At 62.9% G+C, this 18124-nt stretch overlaps 1 protein-coding gene and 1 pseudogene across 1 annotated transcript; one reads left to right on the plus strand and one right to left on the minus strand.

Moving 5' to 3' along the window:
• Positions 1-5128: 5128 nt before the first annotated feature.
• On the minus strand, positions 5129-18085 carry PIGQ (phosphatidylinositol glycan anchor biosynthesis class Q). Its single transcript, XM_030924467.1, has 11 exons — positions 17928-18085; positions 13931-14628; positions 12705-12836; positions 12418-12538; positions 10180-10306; positions 9844-9997; positions 9579-9690; positions 8852-8932; positions 8124-8238; positions 6928-6989; positions 5129-6356 (listed from the first exon to the last, which is right to left on the minus strand). Exons 2-11 carry the CDS (start codon positions 14617-14619, stop codon positions 6204-6206), a joined length of 1746 nt encoding a protein of 581 aa, XP_030780327.1. The 5' UTR covers positions 14620-14628; positions 17928-18085; the 3' UTR covers positions 5129-6203.
• Positions 5227-6045, plus strand: LOC115895197 (annotated as a pseudogene).
• Positions 18086-18124: the final 39 nt, after the last annotated feature.

An 18124-nucleotide genomic window follows, 5' to 3' on the forward strand; every position in this document is an offset into this window, starting at 1 on the left:
CACCATAGGTCGCCCGCCGCTCTCTTTCCCTCAGCCATTGGCCTGTTCGCCCGTCTGTCATGACCGCCCCTCCCTTTCCCACACGGCGTTGCGGAGACAGCGGACGCCTGCCTCATCACCGTCGCCATTGGCCACTCGCCTCCTGCTTTCCCGGAACCATTGATTCGATTACAAGTTCACCAGGATCATTCCCTTCCCTGCGGCTGCCTCCCAGAGAAATCCCAGAGCCACCGGCTGCCCCGCCCCCGGCCCACAACGCCGTTGTCCTCGACCGCCCCCTCGCCGGCCGGCGCCATTGGGCCGCTTGCACGTCCATCACGGCTCTGCTAACCCTGCCCCTTTCCTGCACGCTCGCCAATCAGGGGCTCGGAAGTCCAGGTTGTAGCCGCCCCTTCAACGCGCGGACGGGCGGCGGGATGCAGGCGCGCTCGGGCCGAGGCAAGGCGGCTGAGTCTGGGAAACGAAAGCCCCTCGCAGGCTACGCCGCCTGCTACTGCAGAAACCTCGGCGGAGGCGGTGGGGTGGTCCTGGGCGCGTCCTCCCCCAAGGCGGTGCGGCCAATCGGCGCTCGGCGGGGCGGAACTTCCTTTCCGGGGCGGGGGCGGGACTTCCGTCCGGCGGCGGCGGGGCGGACCCTTGGGTCACCACTGAGTCTGCGAAGGCGCTGAGGTTTTGGAACCCCGCGGCGTCACCGAGCTTGAGCCTTCCGCCCGGGGACGCGGCCGCCACAGCGCGAGACGCGGGAAGCGCGGCCGGCGCGAGCTCAAGACCTGGCCTGACATGCTCACCGCGGCAGCGGCGCCTCTGGACGGGGACCCAGGGCCCGGACCGCACTCTTCCCGGGGGCGCCGCCGAGCGCTGGTCCCAGCAGGGCCCGGCAGCCGCAGGTGCGTGGGCGAGCGAGGCGGCCGCGTTCGCGGGTCCCGGCGTGGGGTCGGGGGTTGAGTGGGCACGTGGTCTTTCTGGGGTGATGAAAAGGTCCTACAGTCGTGGGATGGTCCTGCCACTCTCGGTGAAGTTACTAAACGTCAGTGACTCTTGGAACGGATGAGCTTTGTGATACGTGCTCTGCGCTCAGTAACGCTGTTACAGTAGTAAGTAAAAGCAGTAACGTCAGCGTCGACCCAGCGCAGCTCTCTCCAGACCGGGTGCGGAGCCGGTCACCTCTACCCGGCCGACGAGGAGCAGAGCCCGGCAAGAACCCTCCTCCCGAGGGACCCCGACCCGGGTTGTGCCTCTGGGAGCAGGTGCTGTTCACCCAGAGGGACGCCAGGACGGGTGGCCCCACACCTCCAGTGACCTCCCGCCCCCCAGAGCTGAAGACACGGCCTTGACTAAGCGGCGACCATATGGACACACCAGTTTTTTCTTTTTTGAAACAGGGCCCCCTCTGTCGTCCAGGCTGCAGTGCAGTGGCGCGATCTCGGCTCACTGCAGCCTCTACCTCCCTGGCACAAGCGATCCTCCAGCCTCAGCCTCCCGAGTAGCTGGGACTATAGGCGCCCCCATGCCCGGCTAACTTCTGTATTTTTTGTAGAGATGGCGTCTTGCCACGTTCCCCAGGCATTAACTGACCCGGAATCAACCTGGCAGGTCAGGGAGAGCCTCTTCTGCCCAGAGGTCACTGTGCCCAGACTTGAGCCCTGGCTGTGAAGTTCCTGAGGCCCCTCACTCCAGGGATGGGAAGCACCAAAGGTGTGATGTTTCCTCCTCGGTTTCTGAGGCTGCCTGGAAGCGGGGATAGTGGTGAGCAGCTGTTTCCCCCTTTCCTGAACATGTAAATCAGAAACACTTTCTGAGGCCAGGCACGGTGGCTCATGCCTGTAATCCCAGCACTTTGGGAGGCTGAAGTGGGTGGATCACCTGAGGTCAGGAGTTCTACACCAGCCTGGCCAACATGGTGATAATCCCCTCTCCACTGAAAGTACAAAAATTAGCTGGGCATGTTGGTATGTGCCTGTAATCCCAGCTACTTGGAAGGCTGAGGCAGAATTGCTTAAACTTGGGAAATGGAGGTTGCAGTGAACCGAGATTGTGCCACCGCATTCCAGCCTGGGCTACAGAGCAAGACTCTGTCTCAGTAAAAAAAAAAAAAACAAAGAAAAAAAAGTGGCTCAAAAATAAACAATTAAAAATGTTCTTATGGTCTTCACAAAAATAAACTTTTTTAAAAAAGAAAAAAAAAGTAAAATGCTCTCCAGACCCAGCTGTGGGCCACTGCTGCCTGGTTCCCACCTCCTGGGACAAGAAGGGGCCATCCCCTGGCTGAGGAGGAAGTCAGGTTTCTCCCACTGGACCTGCCCACCACAGCCTGTGGACACAGCCCTGTTGGTGGGGACCTGTGGTTTGGGTTCAGGAACCTTTCCATAGGGTGAGATCCTCGGAAAGCTGCTGTGCCCTGTGACCTCCCAGCCTCTGAGCAGAAAAGCGTCACAGGGAACCTAGATGGGTCCTGGGGCACACGCCCAGTGAAGGGAGGGACGGACGGGGTACCGTCCTCTGGCATCCAGGCCTTGTGGACCGAGGGGCTGCGCCTCCCATGCAGCTGCGTGCACTTACACAGGATATCCTGGGGTCCACCGTGACCAAGCCAGGCCTGGGCCCCAGGGCCAGGACACCGTCCCTGCTGCTGAGGGACCTCAGGCCAAGGGCAGGGCAGCCAGGGACAGTGGAGTGTGGGAAGAGACCTCCAACCAGCAGTTCTGGGTGAGCCACCAGCTGGGCATTCACTTCGAAGGCCTGAGCAGTGTCTGGTGGAGACCCTGACAGTCCCCTCGTGCCACGCCCCACACCCACTGGCAGAGACGGGCCAGGCCACTAAGCGGAGCCCCCATCCGAGGGGCTTGGGGGACAACGGAAGCGGTTTGGGGTGTCCGCCCTGCACCCTGGATGCTCAGCGGCCGCTGGGATGTCCTCGAAGTCCTGCTAAGGGGGTGGACAATTGTCCAGTGGGGCAGACAAGCCTTGGCCCCTGAAGCCCTGTGCCCAGGGAGCACCTACAAGTTTCAGCTACTCAGGGACCCCTGGTCCTGGCCTGCCGCCATGGGGAGGCCTCACTCACATCCCAAGTGGACAGAGCCAATCACCTTGGTGGACAGTGTGCAGTGGATGAGGGCAGTGAGGGGCAGCGTGAACATGGTCCCGTTTCCATGGACAAGTTACTAATGACAAGGGAACGTGGCTTTGCAGCAGAAAACCCCGCAGACAGAACCTCAACCAAGTAGTCACATTGGCATCGCTGGGATGAACAGGTGGACTCTGTGTGCCACCCTGGGTGGTGCCTTGCTACTGCTGCCATAAGCATGACTGGCATCTCATCATGAGGGTCATCAGCAGACCCAACCAGGGACATGCCTGAGTAATGGGCTTCATCCCTAAAGCACCAGAGGCTTTGGAGACTGGCCCATGACACATGGGACACACGGGAATGGGGTCGGTGGCTTGGACGGCATCTGTGCAAAAGCCCCGGATTTGAGCACCGCACTGGCTGCCTTGTTCTGAGGAAATGCACGCTGAAAATTCTAGAGCCAAAATGGGCAGCTGACTCAAATGGTGCAGAAAAATATAATGTGCTGGCTGGGCCTGGTGGCTCACACTTGTAATCCCAGCACTTTGGGAGGCCGAGGCAGGCAGGTGGCTTGAGCCCAAGAGATCAAGACCAACCTGGGTAACATGGTGAAACCCTGTCTCTACTAAAAACACAAAAATGAGCCAGGTATGGTGGTGGGTGCCTGTAATCCCAGATACTCAGGAGGCTGAGGTGGGAGAACCGCTGGAGCCCAGGGAGATTGAGGCTGCACTCCAGCCTGGACAGTAGAGTGAGACCCTGACTCAAAAAAAAGACAAAATGTTAAATGTTAAAACGTACACACAGCACGAGGTCGTGGGGGCATGTAGGTGAGGGGTGCTGGAAGCACCCTGTGTCATTCTCACAGCATTTCTGTAAGTCTGAATCTGTGAAGTACTGGTGAGACCCTTCTCTGTGGGCGGCCCCAGCTCTGAAAGGGAAGGTGTCTGCTTCTCAGGGTGTCCTAAGGGTCCATAAATTGTCCTGGGCAGGCCTTGGAAAAGCTCTAGCCCATTGTCCTGTCTGGGTCAGTGAGGCAGGGGTGGCCAGAGCCCTGGTGGAGGAATGAGGGGCGCCCCACAGGGGTAGGCTGTCTCCAGGCAGAGGCTGTACAGCGAGGACAGCTGGAGCCTGGAGGTGCAGGTGGCACCTCTTGGTGGCTGCGAATGGCTGGGGTGACGGTGTTCCCTCAGGGTAGGCAGTCAGCCCAGTGCCCACCAGAGGGAGTGACCGCTGCCAGACATGACCCATGACACGGCCATCACAGAGCAGTGGACCGAGCGTCAAGACCTTCACCGGGTGGAAGCCCTAGGAGGTGTGGTGGCCCAGTGGGCAGCTGGAGGGGAGTGGGGGTACAGGTAGGGTGGGGGGCGAGGTGGGCAGCTGTGGGGCATAGGGGACACAGGTGGGAGGGGTGACAGGCCAGGTAGGCAGCTGGTAGGGGCAGGGTAGGCAGCTGGAGGGGGAGTGGGGGGGGATACAGATGGGAGGGGTGTTGGGCCAGGTGGGCAGCTGGGGGGAGGCGGGGGACACAGGTAGGGGGTTGGTGGCCCCTGAGTGCCTTTGAGTCCAGCCTCTAGTTGCCTGGAAGTCCAGGTTGGATGGAGGCCTGTACACTTTGGGCTCGGAATGGGCTGTGGGGCCTGCCAGGTGGGCCCCTTGCACTGCAGGCAACAGAGACCATTAGCTGATGTGGCAGCTGCAAGCTCTACTGGGCCAGGACCCATGAGGGCCCCACCCTGCATGGACTCCACAGACCCAGAGCTGGAGCTGCTCGCCCCGCCTCACCCCTGGAGGCCTACACCCCTGCGCCATCTGTGTCAGGGCAAGGCCATGACCCCAGGGTGGGGGGCCCGGGTCCACCCACCTACACCAAAGTCGTCAAGGGCCCAGGGCTTGCGAGCTCGTCCCGTCAGCCGTCGTCAGGGCCTCGAGCAGGAGACCGGCGTCGACTCCGCAGGGCAGGCCCACGTGAGGCAGCCCAGATCCCTCAGGTAGCATCCGCATCCCCACCCTGGAGCTTCCCTGGACCCGTGGTGCACGTGGACCCGGGGCCAAGCCTGCGCTCCAAACACGGGGCAGATTTTATTGCACAGCAGCTGACGGCTTCCCCAGTGCTGGGTCGCCAGGGAGTCCGGAGTGGTCCTGGTGCTGCTGAGATGGGCGCTGCCTCCTGCCGCCCACAGCACGTGTCATCCCCTCGCCAGCCGGCACCTGCAGGCTCCCCTCCTGAAGGGAACACCCGCACCCGGGCCGTACTGTCTGGCAGGCACTTTTGGCTTCAGTGCCACAGCCCCTCCCAGGCTGCTCACACCCGTGGGCCACAGAGCTGTCTGCACAGCAGGGCTTCCTCCTTCCCTGGGAGGCCCATGATGGGAGACAAGAGATTTGGCCCAAGGGCCTGTTGCTGCAGGGGCACCACTCACGAATACGTATGGCTGGGTCAGTGGGCGGGCCCTTGACACTGAGGCTGCTCCCGCCCCCACAGCAGCCTGGCTGACGGCCTGCTGACAGCTCCTTCACAAAGCGACCTCTCCAGGGAACATCAGCAAATAAACCCCGTGTGGTTCAGGGAGTGAGGTCCCGGGCCCGCTAGGGCTAGAGCTGGGGATGGGGGTCAGCGACTGCTTCAGTCCCCCACATGCGGGGTGCTGTTTGGCTGAGGGAGCCGGAGGGTGCCTGGCCCTGGGGGGTTCATCCTGGGAGGGTCCCTCCACCCCCCCCGGCCAGGGCAGAGCCACTGGGGAGCCCCCAGGGAGACCAGCCGGCCTCTCCACCTGGGGGCTGCTGTGGTGGACGGGCCCTCCGGACCTGGGTACGCAGGGTGGGCATAGGGCAGTGCTCTGGACACCTAGGGCTGCTGTGCTCGCCACCGTGGTGACTGCAGCAGGTGGGAAGCGGGTCCCAAGGCAGGCAGTGCCAGTGATAGAGCATGGCCAGCCGGGCTGGCCACCCCCACATCTGCTCACCCCCAATGACCTCCAAGCCCAAGGTGTGATAGGAGGGCCTGCCGTGTTCGGGAGCATATAGCAGCGTCCACAAAGCACGGGCCACGAGCCAGCTGAGCTGCCACCACTCTGGCGGAGGGCTGGCCGTGGCTGTGCAGTGGTTCTGGGCGAGCCGGCGGCCGGCTACCTCAGTCCTGCTTGTCCCCTCTCTGCCTCCAGGGGTAGATGAGCTCCCCAAAGAACAGCTTGCGGCACAGAGCACCCCAGGAGTCCTTGGGGTGGCAGCCACAGCTGGGGAGGCGGTAGGTGTGCATCACGCGGCTGTAGGGCAGCGGGTTTATCTGGAAGGACAAGGGCGGCGGTCAGCGGGGTGGTCTGAGCTCCAACCCCATCTGCAGAGAGAGGGCGGGGGCGGGCAGTTGTGGGGCAGGGCCAGCGCTGTCCCAGACATTCCCTCGCCTGTGGGATAAGCCGGTCCCAGTTCCCAGGGAGGCAGGTGAGCCTGCAGCCAGAAGGGAGCGCTGTGGGGAGGCAGGAGCTGCATCTCGCCTCGGGGCTGCCCAACTCTGAGGGGCCATGCTGCAGGGACACACGCCCCACTCCAGGACTCACTCAGTCGGTTCTTTTCCACCCAGAACTTGAGCCCTGTGGGGCCCAGGGCAGCCCCAGCCAGCCAAGGGCGCCTCTGACACAGGGCAGAATGGGCCCCATCCACAGGACCACACCAGTGTCCTCAGGCCCTGGGGGTAAGGGAGGGCGTTCCTGGGTGGGCCTTGCCCCTCAGCTCCACTGGACCCTTCCTGTGGCTCATCGCAGGCTGGCATGGTGCCATCCAGACACTACACCCAGCTGACCCCACTGTCCCAGAACAGGGGCAGCAGCATAGGGGCGCCCTGGCCACAGGGGCCTCACCTGCATCAGGAGGCGGAGGGGCCTGCCAGCCTCGTGCTGCAGTACACGGAACTTCACACCAGCTGCAAGGACAGCAAGGGGCTTACGAGGGAGGACATGTGGGGGTCGGCTCCACGCATGGGCAGAGGCCGGAGGTCCCTTCCTCTCTGAGGGGCATCCAGGTGCTGCTGGCTGTGGCCACCCACGAGGCTCTCCCTGCCCCTTCCCCACCCCAACTTCTGGAGCTTGCTGCCAGGGCAGCATCAAAGCCGCCTGCAGCCAGGCACAGTGGCTCATGCCTGGAATCCCAGCATTTTAGGAGGCCGAGGGGGGCGGATCACGAGGTCAGGAGTTCAAGATCAGGCTGGCCAACGTGGTGAAACCCCATCTGTACTGAAAATACAAAAACTAGCCGGGTGTGATAGCTTGTGCCTGTAATCCCAGCTACTTGGGAGGCTGAGATGGGAGGATCATGAGGTCAGGAGTTTGAGACCAGCCTGGCCAAAATGATGAAACCCTCATCTCTACTAAAATACAAAAAATTAGCCGGGTGTGGTGGCACACGCCTGTAATCCCAGCTACTTGGGGGGCCGAGGCAGGAGAATCATTTGAACCCAGGAGGCGGAGGTTGCAGTGAGCCGAGATTACGCCACTGCACTCCAGCCTGGGCGACAGAACAAGGCTCTGTCTCAAAAAAAAAAAAAAAAAAAATCTCCTGCAGAGCTCCACTGAAAGAAGCCACGTGTCTGGCAAGCAGGGAAGAGCCGCAGGGACAGGTGCAGGCTGTGCTGTTGAGTGGACGGGGTTTTCCGGCAGAGTGGACAGGGTACTTGCTGGATGATGGCCGCCCTGCTGGCTCTTAGTGCCTCTGAGTTTGCTGGGATGGGCCGACTTAGGACCCACCACACCCCTGGCCTGCAGTTCAGGCTCCCAAGCCCAGAAAATCCCAAGGCAGAAGAACAAAGGCCTGTGGCCTCGGATCGCCCAGTGTCTGAACCTGTGCCGGCAGATGAGTCTCTCTCTCCACCTCCTGGAGGCAGCTGATCCTGCAGACCTCTGGGACTGGGAGGCCCTGTCCTCCCTGCCCACTTGCTCATGTCTACCACGGCTTCCAGGCCGGAGGCACAGCGGCCTGTGCTGTCCTTGCTTCTGCAGGGCCCACAGGTATGGTTCCCCTCCACCCACCCAGGGACAGCTGTCCAGTACGCAGCACTTACCCGCCAGCCTGTAGGGCCGGCAGAGCCGAAGACCCAGTGAGTACAGTGGTAGGGAGTTGATGAGGTCCACGAGCAGATGGATCAGGCCCTGCACAGCGACCACCAGGAGCCGGAGCTGTGGCAGAGGAGCACTTAGGACCGGCCGGCCAGACGTGCCTGGGGGCAGAGGAGCCCGACCCCATCCTGGGCTGTGATGAAGGGGGCCCAGAGGCTGCAGGGCCCTGGGGAGAGCAGGGACCACACCCTGAGCAGGGCACGGAGCCTGCCATTGGGCCTTGCCCTGGAGCAAAGCTGGAGGTGGAGCAGTCGGCCCTCCCACCAGGTCAGAGGTGCCTCCCCACAGCCTTACGTGCAGAGGGGATCGAGGCCTGGGGATCAGCCAGGTGCTGGAGGTGGTTCTGCTCACCTCCCACCGTCTGCCCCAGCGCCAGGCACCAGGGAAGGCATCCTGCATGACCCCACCTGCCGTGGGTCCTCCCACCAAGCACCCAGCTGTGTGTTCCAGGGCAGTGAGGGGGTCTTCCCGGCCAGGCTAGGTCCCTGCCCGCTCCAGGGCCCAGCACACACTGCCCAGAGGGTCCTGAAAGGCCACCCACGTGGCCTGCAGCAGGAGACAGCCCGCCCCACAGCTGACAGCTCCCAGGCAGTGCTGGCAGGAACCACACAGAGCACTGCAGCCAGGCCCAGTGGCCACAGCCTGTGCCCAGGCCTGGGGGTGCGCAGCTCACCAGGGTGAACACCAGGTAGTACAGGGCCGTGGTTGGCAGGAGGAAGAGCAGGATGGTGAAGAGCAGAGTCCCGATGAACAGCTGTGGGGAGGGGCCGGCACGCCGGGCATCAGCAGGACCCCATGCCCAGGGACGGCCCAGCGCTGCGCCCTCCCCCATCCCGGAGCTGCAGTCGGGACTCTGCGGCTTCCTGAGGGAACTCGGGACAGCCTGCTCAGAAGCAGTCTCAGTAGCAGGAGGGCTGTGTCCACCCACCCCATGGACTGGGGGACTCGCAGGGGAGACAGGTGGGGGCCAGACCAACCAAGAGGGTGCGTGGCCACACAGTCACCAAGAACACACTCTGGATGGCAGCATCCAGGGGCTGTCAGGTGTGAGCAGCAGATGGGACAGCCAGAGTCAGCCTCTTAAGTCTGGGCACCACTAGGGCCTGCACCTGGGTCACCCCAGTCTCTGACCCTGGGCACCTCTAGGCCCTATGCCAGCATCACCTTCGGGGCTGTGTGTCTGTCCGTTCTTTGTGGCCCAGGGAAGCTCTGCGCAGCTTCAGAGCCCCACGTGCAGCCCACACCGCAGACTCGGCACCTATTCCCAGGGCCTGTGCGGTCCTGAGCTGCAGGACGGGAGCAGGCTGCCCCCTTGTGGTGCCCAAGCAGCCGCGCTGGCCCTGCGGATGCAGGCCGGGGGCAGTCAGCCCCTCCAGCCAGGAACCCTGCCTCATACATACCTGGTCCAGATCATAGGAACAGGAGTCCACGCGCTGGCGCAAAACGTTCCACTTCTTCCCCCGGAACAGACGCCAGAGTGAGGATAGACCATGGATCTTCAGGCAGTACAGCCTACAGGACACAGTGCTGTCAGGCCGGGCCCGCTCCCAGCCCCACTCACCCCGCCCCCGCCCCGCCCCACTCGCCCGACCCGCCCTTCTTGAACGCCCAGCAGGAGCCTCTGCACCTCCCAGAGGGCGGTGGGGAAGGGAAGCCCGCGCCCACCTGGCTCCATAGACGTAGAAGCAGTAGATGTGGAAGGTGAGGAGAGCGATGATATCCGAGAGCAGGGACAGGGCCACTGTCAGGCCCAGGCAGGCCGAGAGGCCCACGTGCCACAGGATGTGCTCGATGAAGGGGGACATGAGGTGGATGTAGCCTGGCAGGGTGGGGTCGGCCGTCAGGAGGCGCTCAGACCCCAGCCCTTGGCCCAGCACAAGCCTCACACACACAGGACGCCAGGGAGCAGAGTTGGGGGCGCAGGGGGTGGGGTCTGGCTGGGTCCCTACCCTCTTCAGCAAGCTCTGGGGTCCCTGGGGCCCCCGCCTGCCCTGCACTCACTGATCCACAGGTGGATGTGGTAGAGGAAGAAGCGGCCCAGCACCTGGTCCAGTGCACGGTTCATCTTGAGCCCGGCGGGAGCACCCATCAGCCACTGCAGCAGGTGCTGGAGCTCCTCGGCCACGTGCTGCAGGGACACGGGCCACGCTGGGGCAGGGGCAGCCAGGCTCAGCACCTGCATCTCCCCAGGCTCTTTCGTGACAGGCCCCCACCCTGGTCAGCCTTCCCTCCGCCGGGGGCCGCTGCATCCTAGCGTGGACAGCACACGGGCTCCCCTTCACAGATGGCTCCAGGATTGGGGTCTGAGAAGGCTGTTCTGGAGGCTCTCTCCACCGGCCTGGGGGACATGGCCGGGCACGCGGCCCCCTCCCTGCACCCACCTCCACCATCTTCCTCCCCTCTCACTACCTGGGCCACGGGACCCACCACAGCCCTCAGCTCCAAACACGTGGACACGCTGAGGCCTGGCAGACCCTGACTCAGCTCCAGCTTTGCAGGGGCACCCACAGCAGACACAGTCCCTTCCAGAGACCCCACCCCATCACTGAGGCTCAGGGCTGCCCGGGATGGCCACAGGTAAGTGAGACAGTGCAAAGTCCATTAGGGCCGCAGCAACAAGGCAGGAGGGCAGGTCCCCAGAGGGAGGATGACGTCAAGTTGAGGGCACAGGCACCCCCAAGAGCAAACAGGGGAGGGTCTTGGACGCCCAGGAAGAAACCCAGCATCCAGAGGCTGTACTGGCCCCGGGGGGCAGACCCCAAGGGAGCCTAAGCCTCCCCACCACGGAGACAGTGACACCTCGGCCCCCACTTGCCAACTGCACAGGCCCCTTCCAAGCCTGGGCCAAGGCCTCAGCCGCAGCAGGACTGACAAGAAGGAGAAAAGAATGTTTTTTTTTTTTTTTTTGAGACGGAGTCTCGCTCTGTCGCCCAGGCTGGAGCGCAGTGGCTTGATCTCGGCTCACTGCAAGCTCCGCCGCCCGGGTTCAGGCCATTCTCCTGCCTTAGCCTCCCGACTAGCTGGGACTACAGGCGCCCGCCACCACGCCTGGCTCATTTTTTGCATTTTTAGTAGAGACGGGGTTTCACCGTGTTAGCCAGGATGGTCTCAATCTCCTGACCTTGTGATCCGCCCGCCTCAGCCTCCCAAAGTGCTGGGATTACAGGCGTGAGCCACCGCGCCCGGCCGAGAAAAGAACATTCTTTATAAATAGAGCTTATTTAATATTTAAAGGATAAGAGCTTGGCAGCAGGAAGAGACTTTCATTTTTAAATTAAATATTTATATTTTTGAGCACTTTTGCAAAAGAGAGGTCTAGGACAAGGAAGGCCAGAGGCGGGTGCAGACGACCACAGGCAAAGTCGCCAAGCCCTTTCCCAAGCCCTGCCCCTCCTTCCTTCTGGGTTGGGTCTCCCTGCACCTCCACAGCCCATGGCAGACAGACGTGCCTACTGCTGCCCCCAGAGGCCTGGCCTGGCCACAAGCAGGCCCAGTGCACACCTGCAGCCCACACAAGACCCACTCAGCCAGGCCTCAAGGAGGCCTCCACAGAGGCCCAAGGGTGGGCCAAAGAGCCAGGGACCACCCCTGTCAGGAAGACAAGCTCCTAATGGAAGAGACAGGGCTTTGGTGCTGAGGGAGGAAGACAGAGCAGCTGAAGGTCCAGAGGCAGTGTGGAAATACACTAGGCCTGCAGAGGAGGGGGCTGCACCCGGCTGGAAATGGGGCACAGAGCATGCAGGGAAGGTGGGAGATGGGAGACAAGCTGTGCCTCTGACTCTCAGCACAGGAGTTATAGAATCAGCACAGGGGCAGGGCAGGAAGTCCCAGCTAGGCCGCACACACACAGCCCTGGACAGGGAAGGTTCATGTCCCTGGCTCTGCAGAGGGCCCCAGAGAAACAGGAGAGCAGCGCTGACCTCAGGGAGGGGCCACAAGGGAGACACCACAACACTGGGCCCACAGGCAGAGGCGGGCTCCCCAGAGCCTCAGCCCAGTGGCTCCTGCACACGGCCCCTTCAGAAGGAAAGGGGGGTGTGCCTGCAAGGCCTGCCCTGCCCAGGTCCCAGCACCCCTGGAGTTCCTGCTCCTGGTCCCAGGGAGGGCCATGTCTCCAGAGCATGGAGAAGGTAGAGCTGGCTTTGGGGTGGGGGTGACTCTGGTCCGGGAAGGCTCTACTGCCCCAGGAAGGGTCCCCATGCCCACCCAGGATACCAGGTTCCACCCCAGTCCACTCACGTCAGCCACAGGAACAAGGGCGTCGGCCAGATGCCCAATGCGGCTTCTCCCGTGGAGCCAGGACAGTAGCGTGAGGCCCAGGGCCACATCCAGCAGCACGGAGGCCACCGTGTTGGCCTTCCTGGAAGGGAAGTCCGGCCCAGCCGGCATGAGGGTGGCCAGCACAGCCTGGGGCCGCAGGAGGAGGCCTGCCTGGCCGGAGGGGTCAGCGTGGTGTGGAGGGGGATGGGGAAGGGGTAAGAAGGCACACACCCAGCCCTGCAGGGGAGACCAGGGCAGGCCCACACCTCATCAGCTGGGCAGAGTTCTCCGCCTTCCGTGTACTGAAGATGAGTGTGAGGTGCTCCAGCCGGTGCCGGAGCTGCTCACACGTGGAGAGCTTGCTCCCGACGAAGGACAGGGGCCAGAGCTTGAACACTCTGTGTGGGAGCGGAGAGGAGTGATGTGCCCCTGTCCAGATCCTCCTCCCACCGTCCCCCACTGTGCAGGGGACCACAAACACCCAGGCCACACTCCTGAGCTCAGCGGGATGGGGGGCAGGTGGGAGGGGCCCTCGGTGGCCCAGGTGGTGGTAGGCAGTGCTCACAGCAGCCACCTCACAGTGCACATGACTAACACAGAGCCTGACCTCCTCACAGGTGCTGACCCTGGGTCAGTGACCCTGTGGTCACCACGTGCTCTCAGAGCTGTCGCCAAGGCAGCACCTGCGAGCCAACAGCAACCCCCACGGGCCCAGGGCCTCGCCGCGCCGATGGGGCCCAGAAGCCTGGGCAGGGGTCTCCTGGGCTGACTCGGCTTCTCACAAGGAAGAGCACCCCAGGCTTCCAAAGTAGGGACCCCCAGATCTAAGGCAGGAGGCAACGGAGGGTGACCCCAGCTGCTCCCCACGAGGTGCCTCCGCCAGGCAGATGAGGTCTCCTGTGGAAGGGGGCCCTCTGTTCTCAGTCACAGCTCAGGGCGACCCCAGTGCCCCCAGAGCCCTTGGGCTTAGACTGACCCCTGGCCAGCAGCACCTGTGAGTGTGGAGAGCAGCAGGGCCTGTAGACCACTCCCCCAGGCACACGGGGCCAGCAAGTGGATGACACTCCCACAGCCCATGAGCACTGCAGTGCCCAGAGTCCTCCTGGGGGCACGGGCTGGGCTCAGGGAGGCCAGCGGGCCCGTGTGCCCTCAGGAGTGCCCCCAGGTAGCAGCAGTCACATCTGTGCTCACCATGTGATTTCTCTTTCAGGGACCTGAGCCACTGAGGTTCACCCTCTACATCTAATGGGAGGGCCCCTGGCAATCCCTGAGGCTGCCTGGAGACCTGGCTCTACCCCAGGGGTGAGGGACACCCTCTGAGAGGCGAGGGTTGGGAGGGCAGGATGGGGCCAAAGCCCGGCTGCAGGAAGTGGGGAGGGGGCCTGGGCCCAGGAAGAGCCCGTCCGGGCCTCTGTGCCCACTACAGACAAAGGGACAGGCCAGCACTCACGGGACGCCCCTCTTTGCCACCTCCCTGTCTTGGGACACCTACCGGCAGGCACCGACGGCTGAGACCAGTGACAGCAGGCTGGCCAGCAGCAGACAAACGGGTCCCGAGGCTCGCCTGGCCAGCTCCGCGAGGATGCTGGCCTCCACGCCCTCTGACTGCCAGTGGCTCAGCCGCACGGGGCCCTCATCGAAGCGGTCGCTGCGGAAGAGGACCTCACTGCGCGCCACTGTGTCAAAGACCGCAGCCAGGCCCCCCGTGCTGGCAGGGGTGGCTCCAGCCTGGCGGTCGGGCAGGACGGTGGGCGGGTGTAGCTGTGAGAGCAGCACCTGGCGCTGGTCATAGAAGATGAGCATGACCTGGTCCTCACCAGGGGCACTGGGGTCAGTGGGCGCTTGCCGGTGGGTGACCTCGCAGCTCCAGAGCGTGCCGCCTCTTTCCCGGCATAACTGCAGCCAGGGCTCATGGGGGAAGACGGCACCCAGGCCCTCCAGGAAGCGGCCCAGGCTCTCCTCGGGCTCCTGCCGGCAGTGGCACCAGGTACCCAGCACGGCCACGCCCACCTCGCTGGCCTGCCGCACCTGGGCCAGGAGCTGCTTGACCTGGATGGGGATGAAGGGAAAGTGCAGGACCGCCAGGACCACAGCACTGCTGTGCTCCGGAACCCACCTTCCCACCAGCAGGCCGCTGTCCACCGAGACGCAGCATGTGGGGAAGAAGGCCTTGAGGACCATGCTGGGAGGCTGGAAGAGAAGATGAGAGGCTCGGCTCAGAGCTGCTGCTGCTCCCCCACCGTGGGCTGCGGGATGTGGCACAGACAGGCTGACAGGTGCAGCCACAGGGCCACAGGTCGGGGCACCTCAGCTTCGAGTTTGGTGGTGGAGGCCATAGGGCCCCTTGGCTGCCACCTCATGCAGGCCATGCTGTTCCAAGGGGCAGCCAGAGCGCTGTCCCCACCTCCACCCCAGGCCCTCACCCCAACCCGCACGAGGCAGCCAAGCACATGAGCCACCAGGCCTGCCCCACTATTTCCAGACGGGCCGGCCCAGTGCACAGTCTCCTCAGGACCACCTGACAGGGGTGTGGGGCCGAACCGAACTCCAGGCTTCTTATTTTTGTTTTTAAGAAACCTGATTAGAGAGGTGTTCTTAAAGGTGTAGCACATGGAGAGCTATACAATCTCATTAGCAAGGTCACGCCAACTGAAACTGTGACAAACCATGATTCACATATTAAGCAAGAATAAAATGAAAATTTAAAATGAAGTGCTGCTGGGCTGCCGAAACTACCCTCGTGCACATGGTGGGCCGCCCCCACTAGGTCCCTGCCTCTCACAAGCCCCTCCCTGGGGGCAGGAAGGACCTGCCTCATTGCTCAGGGAGCAGGCTCAGGGCACACAGGGCTTCGGCCTCCACTCTGACCCCTGCCCACAGTGGCACCTGGGCAGTGCCTGGCTCTCCCAAACATCCCCACAGCCACCCCAGGGCATATTTCTCTCCAGGATATATTTCTCCAACCATGTGGGTGCCTAGAAACGGGGAGAGAGAGGCTCACAGGTCCTGGAGAGGTGGAAGAACCGCATCCTGCACTCTCAGGCTGAGGGACGCCAGCCTTCCAAGGTGGCCTTTGAGTAGGAAGCCACCCAAGCCCCTGCAATTCCCAGGCCCTGGGCCTCTCCTCCCCCTTTCTCACAGGTCCCTGCCGAGCCGCGCAGCCAGCTGGGGCTTCCTCCTCCTCCACTGCTGCCCTCCCCGGCAGGGTCCCACAGGGCAGGAAAACCGCCTAGCGGTGGGGGCACTGCTGGCCAGCTGGCTGGGCCGCTCGCCTTCCTCAGACACAGAAAGCCCCATCTCGCCTGCACGAAGAGTGGAGCAGCCACCCTGAGCAGATACCCCCCAGGATGGAGCCCACACTCGAGGGAAGGACATAGCTTGGCCTGAGCCTGGGTCTGGAGGTCCCAGAGCCCACCATGCCCTTAGGGATGAGGGAACAGAGCGGGACACCTGGAGGTCCCAGAGCCCACCATGCCCTTAGGGACGAGGGAACAGAGCGGGATGCCTGGAGGTCCCAGAGCCCACCATGCCCTTAGGGAGGAGGGAACACAGTGGGACGCACACATCGGGGTGGTGTGACCTGGAAGTCCTCTCCCGAAGCTTGGAGGGGCTCTGGAAGAGGCCTCACACAGAAATGCCTGGGTCTTAAGAGGTCCCTGGTGCAGCTGCTCTCCTTCCATGCAGGCAGCCCGCACCGGGGCTGGAGGGGTCCCACCACTCAAGGCCGTGGGTTCTAACTGGAAAGAGCCTTCTGGGTCGGCTGTAGAACTCCCCAAATGCCCATGTCCTCAGTGGCCAGAGAGGGCAGGCAGCGGGCGGATGCCTGGAGGCCACCTGAGGTGGGGCACCAAGGACACCGTGACAGGGCCAGAGCAATTGTGCCTGTGAGGGGCCCAGTGCATCTGGCTGTGTGACCACCACAGGCGGACCACCCTGCACAGCCCACCTTTCACACCAGCTCAGCCCAGGGACTCATCACGCCCTGCTGGGGAAGAGCTTTCACAGGGACTAAGGAAAACCGCCCACAGAGATTGTCGGAAAGGAAACACAATTGGTCTAACAGTAAACAGATGTTCTGGGGGGAGCTGGTTCTGCAGTGGGCTCACTTTGGGTAAATTCACCGAGCTATGTGCTCAGGATCTGTGCGCTTTCTTTGTGTGTATTCCTTCTGCTTCATCTACAAAGTTTCCCAAAAAAAAAAAAAAGCAGCGCCTTGTGTCTACTGAAGGAGTTGGGAGGGCAGAAGCTGTTCTTATCTGTCGGGTAGTGAGACAGAACTCAACGTACCGTGGGGCAAACGCCCGTCACACTCCCACCTCAGCCTCGGGGACGGTCGGCGGCACAAAGAAGCCTGCACTAGAGGCTGCTGCGATCACACAGCCAGAGGAAGATGAAAGAGAAGCGATCGATAGCAGAGGAGGTGCGGGACGGGAGAAAGCGGCAGAAACAGCGGCAACGTGAGCATCTTTAAAGACTGCGGGGAGAAATCACACACACACACACACACACACACACACACGCACATGCGCGCACGCGCCAGGCTAGCCAGAAGAGCTTCCTCTGCTAAGAATGAGCCTGAGTGCTCTTGTGAGGCCATTCCCAGACCAGGCAGGTAGGGAGGTCAACCATATAAAGCAGTAAAGACTTTCCTCTGGTCCCGTGAATGAGGCCACGGTGGGACCCCTGCCAGTGAGGACGGGCCAGGGCCATCTCTGGCTGAGCCGCCCCTCCCTGCCATCGCTCCACAAGAGCTCCGGAGAATTTGCGTTTCCCAGCGCCTTGTTTGAAAAATAAACACGAACCTGGCGCGGTGGCTCACGCCTGCAATCCCAGCACTTTGGGAGGCCGAGGTGGGCGGATCAGAGGTCAGGAGCTCAAGACCAGCGTAGACGGGGGTGAAACCCCGTCTCCACTAAAAACACAGAAATTAGCCGGGCGTTGTGGCGGCGCCTGTAGTCTCAGCTACTCGGGAGGTTGAGGCAGGAGAATGGCGTAAACCCGGGAGGCAGAGGTTGCAGTGAGCTGAGATCATGCCATTGCACTGCAGCCTGGGTGACAAGGCGAGACTCCCTCTCAAAATAAATACATAAATAATGAAAAATAAACACGAGTTCAGCCTGGGCAACATGGTGAGACTCCGTCTCAAAAAAAATAAAAAAACAAAAAAAAACTTGCCTTCCTCAAGCAGGCTTTCCCCTCTCATTTGGGAGGAGCCTATGATTCTGTTTTTTGCCCTTTCCTGCAACCCGGGACAACTGCGAAGGGCCCACAGCCAGGCCCGGGCCGCCGACCGCCCTTGCACAGGGTCCACAGGGTCCACAGGGGCCGAGGTGGGCGCGGGTCGGAGGGCGCGGGCCCAGGGACGGCCCCACTTCCCGGAGGAGGAACCAGCGGCGCCGCGGGCGGGAGTGCGGGGCCCCCAGCCCGGGCCCGGAGACTCAGGGGCGCTGCCCGAGATCCCGCCGCGCGCCGCCCACCCCCCTGCTCACCGGGTGCTCCCGGGGCCGCGCGCTCGGGCAGCAGGGTCCGGATGGGGTTGGGAACCCGGTTGGGCCGGCCCGGGCAGACGACGGCGCTCGCGGCCTCCAGCCCAGCCGCGGGACCGGAGCCCCACTTCCGCCGGCTCCGCGCGTTGCCGCGCGACGGTCCGGCCCCCAAAGGCGCCCGGGCTGCCCGCCCGCCCGCC

This window comes from Rhinopithecus roxellana, chromosome 20, assembly GCF_007565055.1.
Source record: "Rhinopithecus roxellana isolate Shanxi Qingling chromosome 20, ASM756505v1, whole genome shotgun sequence".
Lineage (NCBI taxonomy): Eukaryota > Metazoa > Chordata > Mammalia > Primates > Cercopithecidae > Rhinopithecus > Rhinopithecus roxellana.

Excerpts from the sequence above, each read along its gene's own strand:
- PIGQ (XM_030924467.1), bottom strand. The coding sequence starts at position 14,619 with ATGGTCCTCAAGGCCTTCTTCCCCACATGCTGCGTCTCGGTGGACAGC. Across the intron at positions 12,539-12,704 it reads AACTCTGCCCAGCTGATGAG|GAAGGCCAACACGGTGGCCT; the intron begins GTGTGGGCCTGC and ends CTTCCCTTCCAG. Across the intron at positions 6,357-6,927 it reads CCCTCCGCCTCCTGATGCAG|ATAAACCCGCTGCCCTACAG; the intron begins GTGAGGCCCCTG and ends TTGTCCTTCCAG.